A 26,473-nucleotide genomic window follows, 5' to 3' on the forward strand; every position below is an offset into this window, starting at 1 on the left:
TCTGTCGTGAATTCAACTCTTATTGTTAGTGTAAGTCTCTTTTTGATGAATGATTTATAATACTCCTTGTTGATTAAGTTCTGAGATCTGCTCTAACTATTGCGAACTCGAACCAACTCATCTAACCTTTTTTTTATCAAGAAAAAAAATTAATAAAAAAAAAAGAAAGAGAAAGCGTCAAAATCGGAAGATAGATAGGGTTTGTCGTCAAATTTTCATTTTTATCTTATTCTTAGATTCTCTGAATCTATTATTTATTTCTCTCTCAAATTTTTCACTTCTTAAATATCTCAACTTATTTCAATAATCACTTATTTCTCATTTCAATTTCAACTTTCTTTCTCTCTCTCTCTCTCTCTGAACCACCATGTTTGCTTATTACAAACAAAACAAAAGCAACACTTTCAAATGACATAAAAAAGCTTCTAAGTTATTCTATAATCACTTTTGAAGCTTAGTGAAACTGTGTTATTGTAAAATAATTATTATTAAATTTGTTAATTTTTGTTTTGTGATTCGAGATGCCTGATGATGAATTGGTGGAGCTGAAGTTCCGTATATACGATGGATCAGATATTGGACCCTTTTCTTATTCACCAACTTCAACTGTTTCTATGCTCAAGGAAAGGATTTTTGCTGAATGGCCCAAAGGTTAATTAATTACATAATCACTTTTATTTTTGTTTTGTTTATTAATCACTTTTATTTTTGTTTTGTTAATTAATCATTTGTTGTTAATCTGTGTGTTTTGTTTTAGTTTTTGTGTGGTGGGTGTTTTTTATTTTTTTATATTTTGATTATAGTTTTGATGTCTGAATGAAGTCAATGATGATATACAGCTCTTTTTGTTTGCTCTCTTGCACATAAACTTCTGATTGAAGGCATGTTCAGTGTTACACCATCACGACACAGACACATGTAATTATATTGAATTATGTAATTTTTTCAATTTTATCTATGTCGACGTGTCATGTCCAGTGTCCGTGTCTGTGTCCTTGCTTCATAGGGTTTGAGTTTCTCTTGCTATTGAATTTTTAGCCGTTTTTGGTTGTTGGGCAAATAGCTATGTAGCACTAACATGCAGGTGCAAACACCTGGACATTGGACACGATGTGTCAGACACCGACATGTGTCAGACACCAATAGTAATTTGAGAAAGTGGAAGTGAATGAATTGAATAATGCAATACATGTGTCAGTATCGTGTTTGTGTAGTGTACTGACACGTGTCAGACACACTTTCAGTTTGAAGTGTCAGTGCTATTGACATGGCTTTGTTTGGATAAATAGTTTAATTTGCAGCTTATAATTGTGTTTATGTATAAGCTATTTCTTGAACACAAGATTAAGTTAAATTGTTTAGTTTATTAGCTATAAACTGTTTGCATAAACTATCTTGGAGAACTTGTGAAAATAAGCTGAACACGTCTTATGAACATGTCATAAGTTGTTTTCATAAGTTCTTCTGAACAGTTTCCCAAGTGCTTATGCCGGTAGATAGGTTCAAATAAGCCAATCCAAACAAGCCCTTAGGCATAGAAGGGGTTTCTTATTTTATTTTATGTTTGATGCTCTTTCGTGGAGGTGTTAATGGATTCTGTTTTTAGGAAAAGGTTTTTAATTTTTAATATGTTTATTCTCAAATGGGGCAAGTTGTTTGTTAATTTATTTTTGTTTTGTAGTTCTATATGTGCAATTTGTTAGAAGTTAGATAAATTTGCTTATAATAAAAATGCTTTTGTATTCAATTGGGTAGTTGAATTAGGTGTTGTCATAAGATTCTTTGCTTTATCTGGTCAAGAAAATTAGTGAATGTGATGTCATAAGATTAGTTTTTCGGGTTGGCTTTTTGTTTCTTGTCTTGTGTCATTAAAGAGAAAGAAAACTTTACTGTTTTTGGTTTTTGAACCGTTTCAGGAAATACCGATAAACATTAATATTTGTTGGATTAGTAATGGAAACTATTTGGTAGGCTTTATCCAGAAAAGGTTCAGTGGTGATCTTTAAGCATTTGAATATGAGTATGGAAATTGGATATGCAAAATAAAAACAAAAACAATTGATTATCATATGTTCACGTATACTTATTAATTGTTTGGTTTCACTTTTGATAAATGTGATTTGAATGAACTTGATTTTGTAAATTCATTCGGTCAAAATTTAGTTTAAAGCATGACATGTCAATACATTACCTGGATTTCTATTGGTTGATAAAGGAAAAGTGTGTCTATGCTACATTTCGCTATAAATAAGTGGTTAGATTTGGTTGGCAAATGGTTATAAAGGTCACTGAGAGGCTTTTATTTCTTTGTTTATTTACTTTGCTATGTCATCACTTTCTTGTGGTTGTTATGGTAATGCAATTGACTATTTTGGCTCTTCTTACATTATCATGTAGAATGATATCATTGTTAAATATATATTTAAATGTAAAGCTATAATTGTATTGTCAAATTGCCTCCATAGCATTATGGCATGGTGAATTCTGTGTCAGCCAACAACAACTATTTTATCCGCCATGTTTCCACCATAGGCTGCAATACCATGTTTATGTAGCGGATTTTTTGCTTGCTGCCATAATCCGCCACTGGTAATTGTATTAAGATGGATGAATGGTCACATTAGACAAGATAAAGAGTAAGACTAGAAATACAATCCTTAGAGAGAAGATTTCGATAGTTTCATTATCAAAATGCTGGCTGAGTCTCGTCTAAGGTGGTCTAGGCATTTAGAAGACCTGTAGGGGCACTAGTTAGTACAGTTGACCAGAAATCTCATCTTTTTGACTTTTTGTTGGAAAAGGTACACTTAGATTTCTGATTTTTAGCTGACACTGCATCCGAGTTAAACAGGAATATTTTTTTCCAACTGATTGGCTACTTGCAATTATGTTTCAGGATATCTGTATCATGATATTCTGGTTTTGTTAGTAACATTAACTGGACAGTTTCCGTTACTAAACTCTCTTTCAGATATGCAAATGTCCTACATATGATGTAATAACTCTTTGTATCCTCTTCTAAATGTATTACCTTTAGTGACCTATATTTGATAGAATACTCCCTTTGATGTTGCCGTCTACAAGGTTGTCTGGTTCTTTATATTATGGATGATTATTTTGTACTTTTTTACCATGGACGCATGTGGCAGAGCTCCTGTGATTTTTCCCTTAGCATATGTTTGGATTATTGGAAAGGAATGAAATTGAATCATCATTAAATGTGTTATTGTTTGAATTATTTAAAATAGGATAAGATGGAATAATTCTATCCTATTCCACTCACTTTCTACTATTTCTTCTTCAATTTGGGTGGATGGTATGGAACGAGTCTTTTTCTCAAACAATGGAATGATGAGTGTATTCCCTCTCATTTCATTTCGTTCGATTCTATTCATTTCGTTCCATTCTATTTCATTATTCCATTATATTATGCTCCACTCATCGCTTAATATCCATCCTTAACTACCGTTGCTTTAGTGCTATATTCTTGTCCCTTATTTCTTAGCGGTTTTCTTTTTCTTACCATTTATAAAAATGTGTCTTTTTTTCACAGACAAGAAAATTATACCAAGGGCAGCAAGTGATATTAAACTCATAAATGCTGGCAAAATTTTGGAGAACAACAAGACGGTGGGCCAATGTAGAGTACCTTTTGGTGAGCTTCCTTCTGGGGTCATCACCATGCATGTTGTCGTTCAGCCATCTTTGGCAAAAGCGAAAACAGGTAGATTTTACTCTGAAGTATATTATGTGATTATTAATTACTGTTTTGATAGTCAAGTAGTTTGTTCCAGAAGTTAATGTATTTATACTTATATGCCACCATTGAAATAAAAGGGATTTAAATAAGGAAGGAGGAACAGAGTCAAAAGCTCAAAATAATCCAATTATATTGGTATTATTGTGATTTTGAGGGATATGATGCATAAAAGAAAGTACTAATCCATGATTGTGTCAATTATCATGCTTATCAATAGACCTATCTTATAATATGGAAACAACTGTTGGCTCTTAAGATCTTAATAATGTCTCTAAGCTATTATAGAATGACAATATTATGATATATTTTGTAGATATTCTGAAGTGTTATTCTGTTAAATCAACAAGATCGAATAGTTCAATTGCCAAATAACAGCTTATAAATGAGGCCTAGTTAATTAATTTTGGTTGTGTTCACATATGTTTTATTCTGCTATGTAGTTACTCCTTTTAATCTTAGGGCCATATTATCTATTTTAGGGGAAATTACACGCACCTCCCCTGTGGTTTACACAAATGTCAGTCACAACCCCTCTATTCCCAAGCACATACCTCCCCTACAGTCTTGCACCGTTTGGAAACTGTTCAAACTTTAAACTTTGTTTTGTCTAACATCTACAAAAACCTTGTGGCTTGAACGTTTTGTAGGTTGTCATCCCTGCAGCGATTGAGACGGCAAAGCAATTATAGTTTCATGAATTTTTGTGTTTTGTGACAGTTTTCACTCACTAAAGCAATTAAAGTTTCATGAACTCCTTTAAATAGTTAAATAGTTGAGTTCTTCTAATTTATGAGTTCCATTCAGTTCTTGTGTCACTCCCACCAGTAGCACCCCAAAACAAAATAATATACCCACACGAGTCACTGATGTTCTTGAAAATGGTGGGAGATGGCTTGTGATTTTGGTCTACCTGGCATACCTATGATTCTCTGCTGGGTTTTGTTTGCCCGACTACATGTCATGATTACTATTACTTTTAGGGATTAGGGTACCCCAAGGTTTTCTTATTGTGTAAATATCCAATTTGATCCTTGAAATTGTAAGAGTGTATCAACCTAGTCTGCACATTTTCATAATTCCAAAATGACCCATAGAATTGCCAAATATTAATCAGATTCGTCCCTCAGTCTGGTTCTGTTAACAGATGTATCTCCGATGTTATTCACTTAGTTTCAAATGCATCCCTGACATTGCCTATTTAATGTCATTATAGTCTTTGCAAATACCAATGGAGGGACAGACATGATTAAGTTTTTACAATTTCAAATATCATTTTAGAATATTAACAGTGTGGGGGATTAAGTAATGATGTAGGATCTGTCACTTGGGCAGACCGTAGTCTAGCACCCCTCCTATGTGCAATGGAGGTCAGGTCACTCACCCATCGAGAACCCATCTCGGTAAGTGTTTGGCAGATCAAGTTGAACCGTCTTACATTTTTAGAGACAAAATTAGGTATTTAGGATTTTGTTATTATAAGCACTCTTTGGCACGGTTTATTATAATTATTGAGCACTTGTAATTGTATGAGTCTAGAAATGTATATAATTTGAATCATTTTAGAAACCTTCCTTAGGTGGCACCCCCCTGTCTGCATTGACATTTTAGATGCATTCTCAAAAGGCTTCTTGATAGCCATTTGTTTTTGTTACACCGCAATGTTTCAAAGAGTCAGCTCAATGTAGTTACTTTACTAGGTAATGGTCGTTGCTAACTAGGTCCAAGTATTGTGACCTATGCAGCACCAACACTTTATATTGAACCGCCTGTTTGCTGTCCGACACATGCCGGTGTCGGACACCGACACATACAATTGTATTCAGTCACTTTTATTTCCTAATTACAATCAGTGTATCGTGTCCTGATATGTGTTAGTTGTGATTGCATATTAAAAAATTTCCTTGTTTTCCTGAACAGAGAAAAAAGTAGATGATGTACCCAGAAAACATTTTTGTGGGTGTTCAATATTGTGAAAAGCCAGTCACATGGATGTTAAGCTGCTGATCGTGTTTGCTGGGATATCCGATGTCATGGAAATGTGTAGCCGTGAAGACATGTTCTATAAAAGGGGTGTTTAATGTATCTTAGTTCATGCAGTCTATATCACATCATCAAATATATTTTATAGAAAGAAAGGTTCAGTTACTATTCCTAAGAATTTTGAACAATATTCTCTACCAGAATTATCATATACATGTTTCTTGTGCATTGGTGACAACAAAAATTACTTTGCAAACGTTTCTTGTTACATACCTTAACATATTGTCTTGCTCTTTTCTTTATTACGTTGGGTCTGTACAACAGAAAGAGGCATTTTGTCATTGGTACAAAGATTCCATTATTTGTCAAACCAATTGCATGATAATGTCGGAGTGATTAAGGAAAACATATTCCTTCATAATAACCATCTATTTTACTACATTGACGAAGTCTATGTTGTAAGTGGGTCGGTGATGTCGGAGTTTTTATTCTATGTATCCAAAGGTGTAACAGACCCTGTGTTTTTATAGGATCCAGGTTGAGTAACTTTGGCGTGGGAAAGTTAGGTAACTTTCAACACACCGTAACGAACCGATCAATCAAAGATACCCAATTAAGCCATGTGTCAATTCTTATTATCCGTCACACACTCTGTTGACCCACGCGCCGCCGTGCTGCCCGCTGTTGCTTCCAACGTCCTACCTTTTTGTTGTGTTGCTAATAGATCTCTGATTTTTTTTTTTCATTCATTGGATACAAGTATTCTAACTGATTTGTAGTTAGAAATGGTACACTTTTTTCTAGACATTGATTTTGAATCGCAAACTGGTAATCCCCCACCCTCACAAAACAATATTAACTCACTGAAAAAATGGGACGTTGGAGGTAGGACAATGGGTGGAGGAACGGCGGTGGCTGCATATAGATCAACGGAGGATGGTGGCGTCAGGTAGATGATGGGTGCAACCGAGTCTTCTTGTAACTGTATGGAGTTACATAAAAAATAAAAGGGTTGTCACATGACTTAACTGGGTATAATTGATTTATCGGTTGGATACGATTTATTGAAAGGCACCGTAACTTTGCCTCTCAATCAGCAGGGTTGAATAGTCATTTCTCCACATCATACACATTATGCACATATTTGTTTAAAAAATAAGTGAATATGCTTTTTGATGCAGGAGGGTTTTATTAGTAATTTAGTAGTATTTATTATTTAGTCAAATCTTAGTTATTTTCTAGAACTCTCTATTATTATTACGTTTTATTTTATTTTGGCCCACAGGTTTGTTATTTCTTTCACTATATAAGCAGAACTTATGTAGCCCAAGAGACACACTTTTTCATTCATTAATAATATTCGAGATTTTCTCTCAATTCTGGTGGATTCCGGAACCCTTATTTTGATAGGTTTGTCGCTTGCAACCCTATTTTCACAAGTTTGTCGCTTGCAAACTTGTTCTTTTCTATCTAGGTTTAGCGTTTGCTAACCCTACGCTTCCGTACTGCGTCAGTTGAAGACTTGCAAGTTTGCTAACCCTACGCTTCCGTACTGCGTCAACTGACCTATGCGTGGCAATTATAATAGGTTCGACAACACAATGAGTTTTTAGCCAATAGGAGGAATCAGAATCAGGTGTGAAGACTTGCTTCCATTGTGCCTTGCTATTAATAGGTGGTCCAGTGAGCTCAATATCCGGTGGCTTCAAAATGCCGTCACTAGTGAGGAAGAATGGTGACCTTGATCCATATAGTGTTGCACCCTCACTCTTTCTCACTTTGCTTACATATGGCAAGCATAAATCATGATAGTCTAGCATGAACAACTTCTCATGTTCCAACTCATTACGTTTCTTTTCATAATGTTGCTTGAGAACTGAAGCATTATTAACCAGCTTCATTTCAGCCTCCTTCTGTTCAAGTTTCTTGTCCAATTCCTTGAAAATGTGCTGCCAAAATTGTAAAGTATTGGCAGTATGCTTCTGGCATTCTTTATTTTTAGATGGTAAAACTAAAGACTTGTTCACATCCATATCCCAATCTTCCTTGACAGAATTACATTGTGTAATTATACCGCAACCATTGTTCTCCTTTTCATTCACATGTAAAAACTTTGATGCATCACTTCTGCGTGTTTCTACTTCAACTGTTCCTGCTGCTATTAGAATCCTCACTGCTTGTTGTAAACCAGCTCTCATATTTTCTCTATCAATTGAATTCAATTTGTAGCCGATCCTTTCCTTTGCAATGTGTTGGTCTAGCAAGGCAAGCACATCATTACGAGTAACATAGCCATACCAATGACGCATAATTTTTCCATCTGGTCCATGATTAAATGTGATTAAATTACCAGCATAGTTATGACCATCAATATGAGAACATGCCAAAACTGATATCTGATCTTTCAATCCTCGGAGCTGAATTTCTTCTTTGAACTTGTCAATGAGCACAGAGCCACAAACACCGCACCTCACGTCGCGACTTCCATAAGCGCACACAAAAATATATGAACCTGCTATCACATCTTGCACTTCAACACCAGAATGTTCAGAAATACTTGACTTCAAGCTCAAGTTTCTGATTTCCAAATTATCAGTAGTATTTGAGTTCAAGCTAGTAACTTCAGAGCAATTTGAAGATTTAAGGGACAAAGGAGTTCCTGCATTTCTGATTTCTAAATCATCCTTTACAATGTTGATGAGTGTACCAACGTCTACATTTGTAACTCCCTTCTCCGTTGATTCCATTACTGGAAGATCACTCCCTACCCGGTAACTACTATGGTGTATAACATGGATGACATCTTCAAAAGCTGGGGGAAGATGACCAGAAGCTGTTCTTTCTGTTGCTAAATTCTGTAAAACCATTCCCTTTGATAAATAAAAATTAACAAATTTAAGCCCAATATAAGTGTACCTACTAACAGTGGTATTCCAAACAAACACTTGGCACTTTGGCATTTTCTCAAATAGTTGGAAGACATTTTGCATCATTGAGAATGAATACAAATTTGCTTTGAGATCACTTCCATTAAAAATAGGTTCAATGGTTTGAAGATACTTCAATGTATCTGTATCAAAACTGATATGATTCTCACCTGACAGTGAGACTCTTGGTGGACACGAAAGTGAGATCGAAACGTGCGGAAACAATGATGATAACGACCCGCCAGGATCGAAACATATGAGACCATTGAAGCTTAGTAGTACTGATTGCGCAGGTACACTGATTGTTTTAGGTGAGAGGGATTGGAATTTTACCTCACCCAAGTGTTGCAGATCGAATGCTGAGAATGCTTTAGTAGGAATTTGTTTGTCCAACGGTGTGGGTTTGTCTATCTCCGTGTTGATTTCTGAAATTGGATCTGCATCGAAGGTGTCTGCACCTTCTGGTTCCTCTGTTTCGTCGTCACCGGACATCAAAGGATCAAAGAGAAAAGATGTATCCATGAAGGAAGGTGATTTAGGACATGGATTTAAAGGATAAAATGATGAAATTAGTTCTTTGGGATTCTCCTGGTTTGTGGTTATGGATGTTGAATTTACGATCTGCGATTCACAAATGGGAGTTTGACTTGAAACTTCAAAAATTCCTTGAACTTCCTTGTGTTTTTCAGCTTGTGGTGTGTTTGCTGAAAGGCCTCCCTGTTGCCGAAGATTTTCACCTTCTGGTTTGACTTCATCTTCATCAACTTTGGCCTTTAATGCTTTATGATCCTTTTCAATAGATTTAGCTGAAGTGGCTTGTTCTCGTAAAATCTGCAGCTTCTTCCAGTGATTCGACATTATCTCTTCGAAATCAGTTTTCTCCACCATTGAAAAATTCGAATCCTCAATAATTTGATTGTTTCTACCACGAACCCTAATTGGTCCACATCTCCTGTTCTGATTGTTTTTGTCGTCGTAGTTGCGGTTGTTGCGGTTGTTGTTGTTGATGTTGCCGATCTTAGCTGTTAATGCCACCATCTGATCTAACAGAGCTTTGGCGGCCATATGTAAACCGTCAAATTCTGCTCTCGTCACCGGTTGATCTCCCATGGCTGATCACGTTAGAAAAAGAACAGGAGAAACCTGCTCTGATGCCAACTGACGCAGTACGGAAGCGTAGGGTTAGCAAACGCTAAACCTAGATAGAAAAGAACAAGTTTGCAAGCGACAAACTTGTGAAAATTGGGTTGCAAGCGACAAACCTATCAAAATAAGGGTTCCGGAATCCACCAGAATTGAGAGAAAATCTCTAATAATTTTATTGAATCAAAAGTGTGTCTCTTGGGCTACATAAGTTCTGCTTATATAGTGAAAGAAATAACAAACCTGTGGGCCAAAATAAAATAAAACGTAATAATAATAGAGAGTTCTAGAAAATAACTAAGATTTGACTAAATAATAAATACTACTAAATTACTAATAAAACCCTCCTGCATCACTTTTTCATCTTTGAATTTGCATAAATCGATCAATTTTATCCTTAGATTAATCAAAATAGTTGGAACGTCTCTAAATTGTGATGTGAGACAAGATGGACAACTTCTTTGCGATGTGAGACAAGATGGAAACAACCACATATCTGTAATAGCATATGCTTGTGGAATATTTCGGTGGACAACTTCTTTGTGATGTGAGATTAATCCACAACAAAATGCCAACTGATGAGAATTTGCAATTCAGAGGTTTATCCTTCCCTTCAATGTGTAACCTGTGTGGTAAGCAAGCAGAAACTTCCAAGCATCTTTTCCTGCAGTGCACATTCTCTTTATCTATGTGGAACTGGCTTAGCAGTGTTGTCAATTTAAGACTCAACTTCGCTTCTGTCTTAAGTATTTTTGATATCTGCAAAAGAGGATGGAGTCCTCAAGGTAAACTGGTTATTGTTGCTGCAGTTATTAATATTTTTAATGCTATTTGGTTCAGCAGAAACAATTTGAGATTCAACAATGCAAAGCCTAATGTAAGAACAACCATAAATATGATCATTGCTAGCACATCAATTTCTGGAAACCTAACCTCTAAAACCACTTCAAACTCAATCACTGATTTTATCTTGCTAAAGGCTTTTAATGTAAACTGTCACCTTTCTAGAGCTCCTAGAATCATTGAAGTTTTATGGCATCCCCCTATTCATTCCTGGATTAAATGTAATACTGATGGGGCACAGTGGCGGAGCCAGGATTTTTCTAGAGCCTGGGCGAAATTTTTATCCCGAATTCATATATGACATAATATATATATAAGTCATAAATAGAAATAAAAGAGGTTCGTTATTTTTTCAACAAAAGTACAATTTGAAATAAGAGAGAAGAACCATAACCTGACAATATCGTGCTAAATAAAATTAGGAGGTAAATGCCCTTTTTGCGACCTCTTTCGAGTGAATGTTCGAATAATATTAACATCATCTGCGCTAAGTTACAAGCACTTCATAATTGAAGTTGAAGTGTTGTACAATATCTGCGCTAAGTTACAAACACAGTTCTGCCTATGTTAACAAAATGAAAGTATTATAACCAATTAGCACACAACCTTATAAGTATTATAACCAATTAACCAATTAACACAAAATTTAGATACCACACAATTCAACAACCGTATAAGTAGTATAACCACACAATTCAACAAAAATCACACAACCGTATAAGTAGTATAACCACACAATTTACAAAATAAAAGTATTTAACAATTAACACAAAATGCACACATTATAAATTGAAGTTGTGTTAATCACAACCGTAAGGCTTTGCTTGGATCACAAAAGAAAGTGAGAGGAAAGATTGTAAGAGGAAAGATTGTTAAAGGAAAGAAAGTAAGAAGAAAGTGAATAGAAAATGAGATGATTGTTTGAGTGTTTGGTATGAGTGAAAGTGAGTAGAAAGTGAAAGGAAAGAAAGAGTTATGTTTAGTGAATGACATTATTGTCCTTACATAAAAATGATATACATTAATTCAATAAACCACACCTTTTTTTTAATATACAAATGCAATAAGACTCCTATATAAATATCTATATATATAAATAATATATATTACATTTTTTTTTCCATTCAAAAAATATATATACACTTTTTTAATATATTTTATTGAATGTATTGTTGATAAAGAGAAGTGGCTTAAAAATAAAATAGGGTGGAGACATTTATGTCATTCCATGTTTTCCAAGGCTTTCCGCCCAAAACTGAGGGGAAACATTTTGCATGTGGGACCCATCGAAAAGTTTCTTTCCTTGCTTGCATTTGACCAAACCAAACTGTGGAAGCACACAAATCTAGAATCTTTCCTTGCTGAAAGCTTTCCATCCTTGAGAAATCAAAATTGGGGATAATCAACAATACTAAATTGTGGTTTGGAATTTGAATAATCAACTCATTGATTCATCCATTAACAAAATAACAAAGCAGCAATAAAATAGAACAAATACAAAAAAAATAACAGAACAAACCTGGAGGAGAGTGGAGGGGAGACTGGAGAGGAGAAAGAGGAGAAGGAATGAAAATGACTGAGACTGAGAGTTGAGAGAGGGAGAGGCGCTACTAGTTGAGAGAGGGAGAGGAAAGTGAAACACAGACAGAGAGCAGAGAGTCGCGAGTTCTGTGAAGAGTGAAGGAGAAGAGTTCTAACTACGTACGCTCCTGAAACAAATAAAACAATTCTGCCCTTTTTCTTTTTTTTTTTTTAAGTGGGAAATGGGCTGATGGGTTGGGCTTGTTGCAAGTAAAGCAGAAGCTGAGCCTGGGCACTAGCCCAGGCTAGCTGGGGGGTGTAACCGCCCCTGATGGGGCATCTTTGGGATCTTCTGGTCTAGCAGCTTGTGGAGGGATTTTTAGAAATTGGAAAGGTGATAGTCTGGGTTGCTTTGCTTACAACATTGGGGTAGCTAATGCAGTTTATGCTGAGATTCTTGGTGTCATCGTAGCTATTGAATGTGCTCATCAAAGAAATTGGACCAATTTGTGGGTTGAAACTGATTCAATATTAGTTACCTTGGCTCTCAAGTCTTCTCATATTGTTCCTTGGCAATTGAAAATTTGATGGGAGAATTGTTTGATTTTAATTAGTAATATGCACTTCTTGATTACTCACATTTTTGGAGAGGACAACCATTATGCTGATAAGCTAGCCACTTTAGGTTTAAGTGTGATCAATTTTACTAGGTTGAATTTTGCTCTGCAAAAATTTTGGGGAACTTAGCTAGAAATAGGTTAGGCCTCCCTAATTTCGGATTTTGTTAAGGTTTTTTGAGGGTCAGGTTTGCCGCCCCCCCCACCTCCTCTTTGTATCTATTTTCTTTTTAATATATTTGGGTCACTGTCCTCAATGGACAAACCTTTTTGCCTAAAAATAAAATAAAATTAGTGTTTATTACATTTGTTATTTTTGCTGTTCTTTTTAGTCCTCACAGACATAAAGATAGGCTGTGGTAAAGAAATCTTATTTTGATCGGAACAAATTTAAAGAAAAAAAAGTAATATTTATACAACGGGATACCAATTATTTCATCTCTTATACTTTACTTTTATATATTACATTCTATTCGACTCGTGCGGCGCACGGGTCAACAATCTAGTTAAATATTAATTATCAATCCGTTTCCAAGAGAAGAACATAATTTGTTGTCATTTGGCGAGGTTGAAGGAGATATTCATAACTTATATCAACATGAATTCCTAAACTCAATTGCTCAAGGAAGTATCCCACCACATAATTTAAAGGTAAAAAAAGGTGCACCTTTGATGTTGTTGCGAAACATAGGTCCTAGATATGGCCTGTGTAATGGGACACGATTGTTATGTCGTGGTTTATTTAAGAATTCGTTGGATGTGGAAATCCTAACAGGAAGCAATGCTGGAAAAAGAGCATTCTTGCCCAAAATTAAATTAAAAACAAATGTGAGTTTAAGACTTCCCTTTGTGCTTAGTAGAAAATAGTTTCCCGTTAGACTAAGTTTTGTTATTACCATAAATAAGTCACAAGGGCAGACTATTCACAATGTCGGAATCTATCTTCCACGGCATGTTTTCAGCCATGATCAATTATATGTAGCTTTATCAAGAGGAGTTTCTCAAAATTCAACAAAAGTTCTCATTAAGGAAGGGAAAATAGAAGGAGAAGATGGAGACTCTACGATAAATGTAGTTTTTAAGGATATTCTTTTATCGTAATCATAACAATATTTCTTTTACATAACATGTCATTTATACATTTATGTTATGTTGTTACTAATTACTATTAGAATAAACAATAAATGATTATTATTTTATCTTAATTTTATATGCAGGCAAACTAAAATATGTTGAGTTCAAAAATAATTTTGTTATATGTCTTGACAATATTTTGTTTATAAATCAATATATCAATAATTTCTATTAATATTTTAAAATTTAAAAAATTTAATCAAAATTATACAAACAAACATAATATAATAATCACATGCGTTAGCGTAGTAGAAAGAACGGACAGATAGTGCCCGTCTTTCCACTAGTTTTATATAAGTAATATTTCTTGTGAACTTTTTTTTGTTTATTGGTTAAATTTACTGAAATTTTTAAAAAAAAATAAAAATTATATGTGACCGCAAAATATGGCTAGCTTTTCGTTCCTGAATTTATTTTACCCATTTAACCCAAAAAGAAGGTTCCGTTGGGTTTCGTGCAATTGACGCAAGTCACACAATATATAAACCCTTCAAACTGTTTCAATATCTTTCACTTAATAAACCCTTTCGTAATCATTCATCGATCAATTGATTTACTCATTCTCTTTCTGGTAATCGTTCAAACCCTTAATAACAAACCCTTTCATTCATTCATTCATCTCTTTCTCTTAATCCTTCAAACCCTATTCTGCAACAACAATGTGTTGTTCTTCTAAAACCTTGGAGGAGAAACCTCGTAAAAAACATATTGTTAAAATCTGTTACCCTTCTCAAAAACACAAATCTGAGGATAATCATGATGATGATTTTTCTTCTAAGAGGCGAAAGATTCACCATGATGATTCTTCTGGAAAATCAAAACCCATTGTAACATGTTATTGGGTTGATGCTTCTGCTGCAAAAGATTCAACAACAACAACTACAACTACTACAACTCTGTCTCATCCAAAAACATATGACAATGTTGTTGAAAACAACAAGAACATGTTCAACAACCATGTTTCTAAAACATCAGTCAAAGAAACTTCACAACCGAAGGAAGATTCAACAATAACAACAACTCTGCTGTCTCGACAAAAGGGTAATGCTTATGCCCTAAAAAACAAGAACCAAGTGTCCTTAGACAAAGAAACATCAAGGCCTAGGGTTTCTGAAAAACTGTCGAAGGAAAGTCCAAAACACGCCAAGGGTTCAACAACAATGTCTCAACAAAAGAGTGAAGGTGAAAAAGCGAAAAAGAATCCGATGGAGCGTCTTAAGAGGATGCGGTGCTGGGTGATTTTGAACAGGATGATGGAAGGAAGAGATGGTTGGGTATTCAAAAACCCTCTGGACTCAACAAGTTTTGATAAAAAGTCAAAACCAATAGGGTTGAAAGATGTTAAGGAAAAACTGAGAGTGTATTCATCACCTGAAGACTTTGCGTATGACATGAGACATGTCTTCTATAATGTGTTGTCAACAAACCCTCCAAGGAGTGATATTTACAAAGTTGCAAAGAGGCTTGGTGATAGTTTTGAGCAAAGATGGAAGTCTTTGAATGATGAGTGGGCATTTGAGGACAGAAAAGGAAAGAAGATTAACAAGATGAGAAGGAAATTATTATTCTGATAGAAAACAAGTTTAGGATACTATTATTATTGTTATTTTTTAGTTTGTCTTCTACAACTTTCAGTAACAGTTGGCTCTCTTTGTTTATGTGAATGTGTGATTTGTACTACTAACTACAGTGATGATTATGATAATTAGTACCTTCGTTGAAATGTTATTGCATTATACTGTTATTATTATTTCCATCTGTGGTTGGAACATCCTTTTCTCTTTAAGCTTTCATATTGACTTTTGGATTAACCCAGAAAAAAAATATGCTTTTTCTTTTGCTGTGATCTTTTGGTTTTACCATATAACTTAGAAAGCTTGTGATAAAGGTTCTTGAAATTTTCCTGTGCAAAACTTTGTGCTTTTTTTTTTTTTAAAAAAGAAAACCAAACCTTTTCAGTGAACTAACTGCTTTATAAGGAAAGAGACTCTCATATTACATAATAGATTGATAACTGCTTTATAAGATTTAAACTTCAGAACTAAAGCTAGCATTTAAGATGTATAATAGGTTCATTAGGTTCATTACCTTGTTAGATTTGAGCATTAAAAATGATGTTTTTTTTATGTTTCTGGCATTTACGTTTTTGAGTTTTGATTGTTGTCCATCTATAAATAAATTAAATTCGGCAAAACAAATTTGCAAGACATTATTAATCTATACTTCTATGCTATAAAGAAAACTACCCTTCTTAGCACACTTTTGGGTTGAACTTTTCTTTCCAAAAATACCCTTAAGTTTTAATTTTAATTTTATTTTAAATACAAATAACACATGTAACAAATAGATAAGAATACATTTAATTTAAAGAGAAAACTCACACCCAATTCCTTATGAATTGTTCTTTTTTTGGAAAAGCTTCCTTATGAATTGTTCTTACTATTAGCCAATTATAAAATAACACGTGGATTACTAATCCATGTCACTAATCGTCCCCATTAACCCTCTTTTACCTCCGTTAACCACATATTAAACTCACAAAAAACTAACACAAAACAAAAACTCATGTTACTTTTTTATCAGCCGATTTTATGTTGTACATCTGTGTTTTTCCTTCAATACAACCGACAAAGATTGCCAAGTATTTTCATATCTCTTCCACAAAAAACAATATTTTCATATTATTTTATTACTTCTACAAAAAACAGTATTTCCATATTATTATTTTATTAATATAAGTTACTCTTCCTTAACCTCTGATCAATTGTAAAAAACATGAGCAAAAAATAATGGTAAACATTGGACTTTAAATCCTCTAAAAAAAGTTTAGTAATGTTAAAGATTGGACTTTAAATACTCTAAAAAAAGATTAGCAACAAACGTGAGCAAAAAATAATGTTAAAGATTGGACTTTAAATCTTCTGAAAAAAAGATTAGTAACAAACGCGAACAAAATATAATGTTAAAGATTGAACTTTAAATCCTCATTCTTCAAAAAAAAAAAAATCCTCCAAAAAAAATTAGTAACAAACGTGAGTAAAAAATATTGTTAAAGATTGGACTTTAAATTCTCTAAGATTAGGACTCAAAATATTTTAAAAAAATTTTGTTAGCACTTTATTAAATATTACTCCCTCCATTCCTTTTTAAATGTCGTTTTAGAATTTTAACACAAAAATAACGAAGTGTATTTTTGCACACTTTTTTTCCTATTATACCCTCATTTTAATCCACTAATAATTTCCTATTTTTTTGCACACACTTTATCTTTCCAATAAATTTAATATGTAACAAACAATTGTTAGGTACTACTCTCTTTCTCCAACAAATTCCTTTTTTTTTGCACGCTTTATCTTTCTCTCATAACAAACAATTTTCAATTTTCTAAATATTATATCTCTTGAAATTTTTAACAAGTACTACTCATGGTTTTTTTTTAAGGAAGAACTACTCATGTTATTTATAGAATTTTAACTCTTCATGGAACTATTATCATAGGTAACAAATTTTGTTTAAATTTGAAGATAACAAGAAACAAATTTTGTTTTAAAACAAAACAAACAAACTTTGTTTAACAAAACAAACTTTAGTTTTCCAAATATATAGCATTAATTAGTTTTATTGAAAAATATAAGAATAATTGACAAAGGGTATAATTGACAAATCATACCCTTAAAATATCGAAACGATAGTTATATAAGAACGAAAAATTCATCCTAAAAAGACACTTAAAAAGAAACGGAGGGAGTAATAATTAGGGTTCTCACAGTTCATAGTTTGTTCCCGCATTGTTTAGTTTTTCTCAACCTCTCTCAACCATCTACTTCACAATTCAAAATTAACTTGTAAGTTTTTTTTTCTTTTTCTTTCATGTTACAATTAATCAAAGTCGATTAATTTTATAGATTATATTTGACTTTGCTGGTTTATAAGTGATTATGATTCAAAAATAATTTTGTTATATGCCTTGACAATATTTTGTTTATAAATCAATATATCAATAATTTCCATTAATATTTTAAAATTTAAAAATTTTAATCAAAATTATACAAACAAACATAATAAAATAATCACATGCATTAGCGCAGTAGAAAGAGCGGACAGACGGACACGATAGTGTCTGTCTTTCCGCTAGTAATATATAATACTGATAGTATTGTTCCTATTGTAGTGAGATATTTCCTATTTTATGGGGATTTATTTTTTTAATTAAAATTTAAGACAATATTATTAAATGATAAAATAGTAAGCAAAATTAAATGAAGGGTAAAATAGGTAATGAAAAAGCCAGGTCAAACTCATGTATTTTAAGGCATTTTATTTATATATAGTATATATAAAGAAAATAGGTTTAAAATACATGAGTTTGGGCTGAATTTTTCATTACCTTTTTCGTCCTTCATTTAAACTATTTTATTTACTATTTTATCATTTAATAATATTGGCTTAAATTTTAATTAAAAAAATTAAATCCCAATAAAATAGGACATATCCCACTACAATAGAAACAATATTATCAATATTATATGTGAATGGGATAAAAATTTTGAGCTGAATTTTTATAATTTCAATTTTACACTTAAACAAATTTTGCTATATTAATGTTATATTGTTGGTGTTATTAAAAACGACAACGATTTATATTATACTAGTATGGATACCCGTGCCAAGCACGGGCTAGAATTCAACCATGCTTAAATGAAAAAATGTTGTATGTTTCAAGTGTAAGTTACATTTCAACATTGAATAAAAGAGTGGAGGTTGGACAACATATAAGTACCATGCTTAAGTGAAAAAATGTTGTATGTATCAAGTGTAAGTTACATTTCAACATTGAATAAAAGAGTGGAGGTTGGACAACATATAAGTTGGAAGACTCATATACTTAATACCTTAAATATTCGGTGAAAATGTAATATCAGTCTCACTTGGATGATTGCTCTAGCTCCAATGGATCGATCCACACCACCGTGAGTTCCCCCATAAATTCCAACGGTCGTAACAAAACTCGGTTTGACTTTGTAGCGGAAGCGCGAGTGGGAGAGTTGTTATTGTGTCAAATATGAGTAAAAGTTCAACATTGAATTCAAGAGTAAATATTGAGCAACATAATATATCTAATGTCTTAAGATTTAGGGTGAAGATGTGGCGTCAATATCTCTAATGTGGTTTCTTTTAGTCTAAAGTGATGATTAAACTAAATGTATGATCCCCGGTAGTAAGAAAATTATGAACTATTTTTTTTTTTTTTAAGTTTTTAGATGTCATGTATTACTTTCAAATAAATAATTCTTAATTCATTCTTTCAAACATTAATTTTAAATAAAACATGAATTAAATTTGTATGAATAAAAGCTCTCGCCAATTTGAGATTTTGAATGAGTGACTTATACACATTACTCATTTATCTTTTAATAATAATACTTAATAAGAATGTAATTTCTTCAACAAATGAGTTCCACAAATAACTATATTGTTATATCCCAACAACACTTATTTATTTTAAAATAATTTATTTAATTAGATCTGTATAAAAGTGAAGAGAGTCGTTTCATAAACATTATTCTCTATTAGGCCCATCTCTATTAGGCCCACCACTGTTTATTATGGTGTTAACCCTATGGCTATAAAGGTAAAGGGGTCCAAGTAATCTTAAGTTAAGTCGGGAGGTTAGTAAAGTTTGACCATTAACTGTTCCACCTAGAATCAAATTCATGTTCTCCATAATAATTCATCGTTGATGGAGCTAATTAACCACATGAACAAAATTTCTTGTTTTATTTATTTAATTTTTTAATTTGACATCGTGGTGGTTTTGTTTGAATCTACAACAATTACTAATCAACATTTATTTATCCTCTAAAAAAATTAACATTTATTTATTCAATATTGGTATTAGCATTTTCTTTCTATTTTCATAAACTCCTAAAATATACAACACTCATGACATTCATATTTAAAAATGGTTTTTATAATATATCGTTTCCATTTTTTTTTTGGAGAGAATATCCTTTCCATTTATATAAATCAGAGCAATTAGAAAAATATACTCAGGAGATATTTTGTATTTTTATCTCAAGTACTCCAGCAGTTAAATTCACACAATGAGGGGTATAAGTTTGAACATTGACACATGCATATCAATATCAATGGAGCTTCCAACTGAGTTGCAATTATAGGACTGTAAAATTTATTTGAGCAATAATATGAATTATGAAATTAGAATTATTTGAAATATTTTTACTAAAAAAGCATTGATTGTAATGTGATTGAACTCAAGTGGTTAGTGAGTTCCAAATTAATCAGGAAACCCGAGTTTGATTTTTCAGTAGAACAATCTTTCGATCAAACTCCGGTATACAAAGAGTCCTTTACAACAAAAATATTCTTTTCCACAAAGAAAAAAATTCCTATTTTGAGAGGTAAAAAATTAATTACTTCACAATTGTTTATAATTTAAATTTAATTTCAATTGAATACCGGTATTAATCATATTTATGTGGTTAAAGGTCACTGCATGAAATATATTAACAATATAAATATAAATTCCATATTAATAAAAAATGGGAGTACAATCTTGATTTAATTTAAAAGTAACTTTTTAAAAATTAGCAACAAAGTTGCTTTTTTTGTAGCAATTCTCATGGTCCAAGACAAAAAATTGTAAATTATAATTAGTGATGATGGTGCTATGAATAAGAAACTTCTATAATAAGCTGAAAAAACTTAATGTATATAGTATAATATTTAAGGCTTTAGTAAAAAAATTAAGACATTTTTTTACAATAGTTTAAGGCATTGTTGTATACTTAGAAATATTTTATCACAAATTAATTTTAGCATATGTGGTCATACCAATGAACAAAGTTCATTTGATTAAATGTCATAATATTTTCAAATGAAATTCAAGATGATAAAAACAACAATTGGGACAAAGACTATCACTGAAATGAAAATAAAAGACCATGTTGGCTCTTTTTTTTGAATTCGATTTATGTCCCTAATTTTTTATCGAGTTAGATTTACGTCCCCTACTTTTTTTTTCTCCATAAATTTTATTTTTATCTTCAAAAAACTTGTTAGTGTAGATCCTTAAAATGTCAATTATTTTCTATTTTTAATTTGCAAAATGTCTTTTTTAGGGAATTAGCAAAATGTCTTGAATACTATTTAAAATGAAAGACATAAGATTTTATTGATTATCATAGTTTAAAAGTTATATAACATCATGGAAAAATTAATTGTTTTCTTCTTCATCCAATTTTGTACCAAAAACCTATAACATGGAAAAACACATTCAAACCAAACCAATAAATACATTGAATTAGACAATTGATATAACATTAAATTCTTGCATGATTTTGCATCTTTTGTAGAAAAATAAAAGAAAAAAAATGTCATGTCAACATGCTATGTTATGGTTGAAAGTTGAGTGGAAAAACATACATTTTGCTAGTTATAAGAATTATATTTGTTGGAAAAAAAAATATATAGCTTATTGTTAAAAAATACGTGTATGATTGAAACCTTTCATGATTTTGTTAAATCTAATTGGTCAAAAATTAAGACAAAGGGTGCATGAATCCATTTGATTGGTTGAGAAATCTGAAGGTGAGATAAACACAAGAAGGGGGGGTTGAATTGTGTTTTTGAAAAATTCTTCGTTTCTCCTAAACACTGAACACACTGATCAGAAGCTAAGTGAGACAGCTTCTGAAGTGATTATCAGAATCTATATGCAGCGGAAAAAACAGAGAGAGAGAAGAAGAAAGACACAAAGCAATTATACAGGTTCCTTCCACAAACCGGAAGTAGTCCTGTCCCCCTTGCACTTCCAAGGAGAGTTCACTATGAGTAATATCTGATTACAAATGCTCAAGCACACAAGCAAGAGACTTCCAATGCTCAAGCACACAAGCAAGAGACTTCCTTTGCTCAAGAACACAATCAAGAGACTTCCTGCTCAAGCACAACTGAAAGAGACTTCCTAACTAAACAAAATTACACAGAAAATTGTTTAAGGTTGAACACTTGATATACAATCAGAGGTGCTCACAATACAAATCAGATACAGACTCAATGGACTTAAGAATTTCTAAGATATGACTTTGAGACACAGAAATTCTAAGTGAATGCAGAACAATTTCAGCAGAGGTTTGGTACTGGTGAAAATCTTGTGAGTCTTTCGTTCAGCGTTCTTGCATTACCAAAACTCTAAGTCTTCACTCCTTTATATAGAGGTGTGAAAGAGACGTTGTGAAATTTCCAGCACACCAAAGAGTCGTTGTTGAAGCTTGATCTTTCACCAATGATATATTGCCTGATTTGGTTGTTGTCCTATGAAGAACAAATTTGAAATCCATTCCTTATCCAAAGGAACATATATGCAGACGAAACCGTATTCTGGAGCTGTTTTCTTGTCTTGTAGCGTGGACACAAAACAGAGTAGTGGAGAACGTGGTTGTACAATTCGTACAAAGTACAATGTCAACGCTTTCGTCCAAATTGCAAGCACAAGCCTTCAAACACCTTTGAAATGACCGTTGCAAAATTCCACTAATCCTTTGTTTGTGTTTTCGAATCCAATAGACAGCTTTTGCATTGATAATTCTTCAATTCTTGAATCTTTTGCAAATCCAGTTGAGATTCAGCTTCTGGTGAAATAGCTTCTGATGAGGCAGCTTCTGATGATGCAGCTTCTGATGATATGACTTCTGCAGCTTCTGATGATGCAGCTTCTGATGATATGACTTCTGGACTTCTTGTCTTCAGGAGCACTATTCTTACTTCAGAAGCGACTTAACTTCAGGAGCGATTTTTCTCTTCAGTAACAAGTTGCCTTCAGGAGCGTCCAAGCTTCAAATTTTTGTTGTTTCCTTTGCTCTTTATTTGCTCATTCAGAACAAATGATGATGTAACTTTATAATTATGGTCCTGTACACTTGAACAAATATTAGCTAGTCCAATTTACAATTTTTAATACCTTGTTATCATCAAAACTCTTTAAGGTTCATTGTTAAACACATTTTGTTCCAACAAAATCAAACAATGATAATAATTTGATGGTTGTCATTGAAACATGTTTTTTTTTAGGGGGCAAAGTGCCATTGAAAAATATTAGTAAGAAATCAAAAATACATTTAGTTTTGTCATTATAAGACTTTTACAACTTTCCACTTATAAATAAGGTAATTAATAAAAATATTAATGCCGTTTTAAAGCATATGTGATTATTAATTTTAATAATAGAATGAATGACGGATACAAAAATATGACGTTGAATAAAACATAATATTTTTTCACTTATAAAACATAATAATTTAATAATCTTTAATTAGGATATTAATTTTAAAAATAGTATAAACTCATTTAAATATTTAATTAGGATGAAGGAAATAAAATATTAATGATTGCAAGGTTTACTATTTTTTTGAAAATGCACTTAAAATTTTAGGGTAGCACCTTGCTCCCTTTTAGTTAAAGAAAAAGGAACTTTTTGACTCAAAAAACAAAAATCAAAGGTGCCATAAAATCAATTTTCTATTATGTATTTCTTATCTTTTTCACTCCAAAGTTATCGATTCAATCAATTTTTTGAAAATAGGATGCATTTCTTCTTGTCTATTGACCGGTTTCCATCTCAAGAATAACGTAGCAAAAAAAAAAAATCAAAAACCAAAATAACATATAAAAGAGCAAGATATTAAAAGTAAAATAACAACATAAGAAACATAAGAAAAATTAAACAAAAAAGAATAGATAGATAGAAAAAGTTGTGAGTATGGAGAGATTAAAATAAAACAAAAGGGGGATGAAAGTGATTATATTTGAACGTGGTAATAGAAATCCTTCGTATATATTCTAATTTATACGTGATGCATTTCTTCTTTTCTCTTGATTGACTTCCATGTCCAAAATAAAGATCCGAACAAAAACAAAGAACATATAAACACCAAAAGAAAATTGAAAAGAGAATATGAATAAGAAACATCAACCTAAGAAATCACATAAAAAGGAACATAACAATAAGAAATGTTAAATAAACAATAAAACAATAAAAAATAAAAAATATAAAACAAAAAGATAATGAGGTTGAAAACAGTGATTTTTTATGGGAGGAAGAGGTAGATGAAATTAATAAAAAATCAAATTGTCTATATATAGGAAAAAAATCATATCATGATCAATTTTGATTGGTTGGTGAAAAATAAGTGAGTCATGATTCAATTTTGATTGGCTAATAGAAAATGAATGAGTCATGATCTATTTTGATTGGTTGATGGAAAAACATTAAATGAAATGGGGAGTATGAAGATGCCACGTGTACTTTTGCTCAAAGATGTAAGCTTTTGTATTATATAAAGATTCCATCTCAAGAATAACGTAGCAAAAAAAAAAAATCAAAAACCAAAATATCATATAAAAGAGCAAGATATTAAAAGTAAAATAACAACATAAGAAACATAAGAAAAATTAAACAAAAAAGAATAGATAGATAGAAAAAGTTGTGAGTATGGAGAGATTAAAATAAAACAAAAGGGGGATGAAAGTGATTATATTTGAACGTGGTAATAGAAATCCTTCGTATATATTCTAATTTATACGTGATGCATTTCTTCTTTTCTCTTGATTGGCTTCCATGTCCAAAATAAAGATCCGAACAAAAACAAAGAACATATAAACACCAAAAGAAAATTGAAAAGAGAATATGAATAAGAAACATCAACCTAAGAAATCACATAAAAAGGAACATAACAATAAGAAATGTTAAATAAACAATAAAACAATAAAAAATAAAAAAAATAAAACAAAAAGATAATGAGGTTGAAAGCAGTGATTTTTTATGGGAGGAAGAGGTAGATGAAATTAATAAAAAATCAAATTGTCTATATATAGGAAAAAAAATCATATCATGATCAATTTTGATTGGTTGGTGAAAAATAAGTGAGTCATGATTCAATTTTGATTGGCTAATAGAAAATGAATGAGTCAAGATCTATTTTGATTGGTTGATGGAAAAACATTAAATGAAATGGGGAGTATGAAGATGCCACGTGTATTTTTACTCAAAGATGTAAGCTTTTGTATTATATAAAGATTTGTTAAATTTCTGTTGTTATTGAAAAAGATAATCATAGTTTCTTGGGTTTGTTAAAATTTGAAAGTCACAAAAATTTGCACTAAATATAATTTTAATCTAAATCAAGATTTCATATAAAATATCATTCATAATTTACACGCTTTAGCGCAGTAAAAAAGCGAAAAGACAAACACTTGAGTATCCGTCTTTTCACTAATATATATATATATATATATATATATATATATATATATATATATATATATATATATATATATATATATATATATATATATAGTGGCTCTAAAGGTGACATCTTAGGCTATTTTTCAAAAGTATAATAAAATATTATATTTGTTCTATTATTTCATTATTATAAAATTCATTTCATATTAAAAATGTAAGGGTTAATCATCGGACCATTTTATAACGGTCCATATTAGATAGAGATAGAGAGACCTCTAAAAAAAGATCCAAAGATGAATCTTTAACATTTTTAATGCAGAAGTGAATTTAGTATTAACAAAAAAATATATATATAGTGGCTCTAAAGGTGACATCTCAGGCTATTTTTCAAAAGTATAATAAAATATTATATTTGTTCTATTATTTTATTATTATAAAATTTATTTCATATTAAAAATGTAAGGGTTAATCATCGGACCATTTTATAATGGTCCATATTAGAGAGAGATAGAGAGAGACCTCTAAAAAAAAGATCCAAAGATGAATCTTTAACATTTTTAATGCAGAAGTGAATTTAGTATTAACAAAAAATAGGGAATAAATATAAATTTTATTAAAAGTAGTGAGCTCCACATTTAGTCTGGGTCTATATTAGACGTTCACACACACAGATAAAAACTCTAAAGAAAAAATTAGCAATCTACACCCACTTAAAACTATTAAGGAGTAAGTTAACAGCCTACGCTCACTTGATAATTTACATCAAATTTTTATAAGTTTTATCAAATTATTTACACCCACGTTACTAGTTATTTACACCCCACCTAAAAACAATTAATTGAAATGACTACTAGCTATTTACACCCACTTAAAATACAATTAATTGAAAGTGACACAAAAAATACTAATATCTATTTACACCCACCTAAAAAACAATTAATTCAAAGTGACACAAAAAACACTAATATCCTAGGTTATATGTTTTATGAAGGAAAGATTACAAACCAGTGAAGTTTCTTTGATTTATTTTTGCCTATGCGACTTATTTTTTCTCTGACTAGTAAAACATACTATTTTGTATTGACAAAAAAAAAATCCACTAGTTTTCATTAAGGCTATATTTTTTTTTTTTTTTTTAAGTTTTTGTAAAAATTGCGTGAAGTTTTCTTAGTTCTTCACGTAAAAAAATAAAGTTCAACATTCATGGCAACTTCAAAAATTAAACACGTAACCGTTTTGGTAATTATTAGGTTATATGTTTTTTGTTTTGTTTTCAAACAAA

The 26,473-nt window shown here is 31.7% G+C and overlaps 2 protein-coding genes across 2 annotated transcripts; one reads left to right on the forward strand and one right to left on the reverse strand.

The window, feature by feature from the left end:
- Positions 1-211: 211 nt before the first annotated feature.
- LOC146905261 (membrane-anchored ubiquitin-fold protein 4-like) lies at positions 212-5,996 on the forward strand. The gene is made up of 3 exons (XM_085730887.1): positions 212-651; positions 3,554-3,724; positions 5,678-5,996. Exons 1-3 carry the CDS (start codon positions 522-524, stop codon positions 5,731-5,733), a joined length of 357 nt encoding a protein of 118 aa, XP_085587013.1. The 5' UTR covers positions 212-521; the 3' UTR covers positions 5,734-5,996.
- A 1,210-nt stretch (positions 5,997-7,206) lies between these two features.
- LOC146905262 (uncharacterized) lies at positions 7,207-11,042 on the reverse strand. Its single transcript, XM_085728498.1, has one exon. The coding sequence runs from the start codon at positions 9,775-9,777 to the stop codon at positions 7,207-7,209; it is 2,571 nt and encodes an 856-aa protein (XP_085584624.1). The 5' UTR covers positions 9,778-11,042.
- Positions 11,043-26,473: the final 15,431 nt, after the last annotated feature.

This window comes from Medicago sativa, chromosome 7 (assembly GCF_051527215.1).
Source record: "Medicago sativa cultivar Bolivia chromosome 7, Bolivia_mono, whole genome shotgun sequence".
NCBI lineage: Eukaryota > Viridiplantae > Streptophyta > Magnoliopsida > Fabales > Fabaceae > Medicago > Medicago sativa.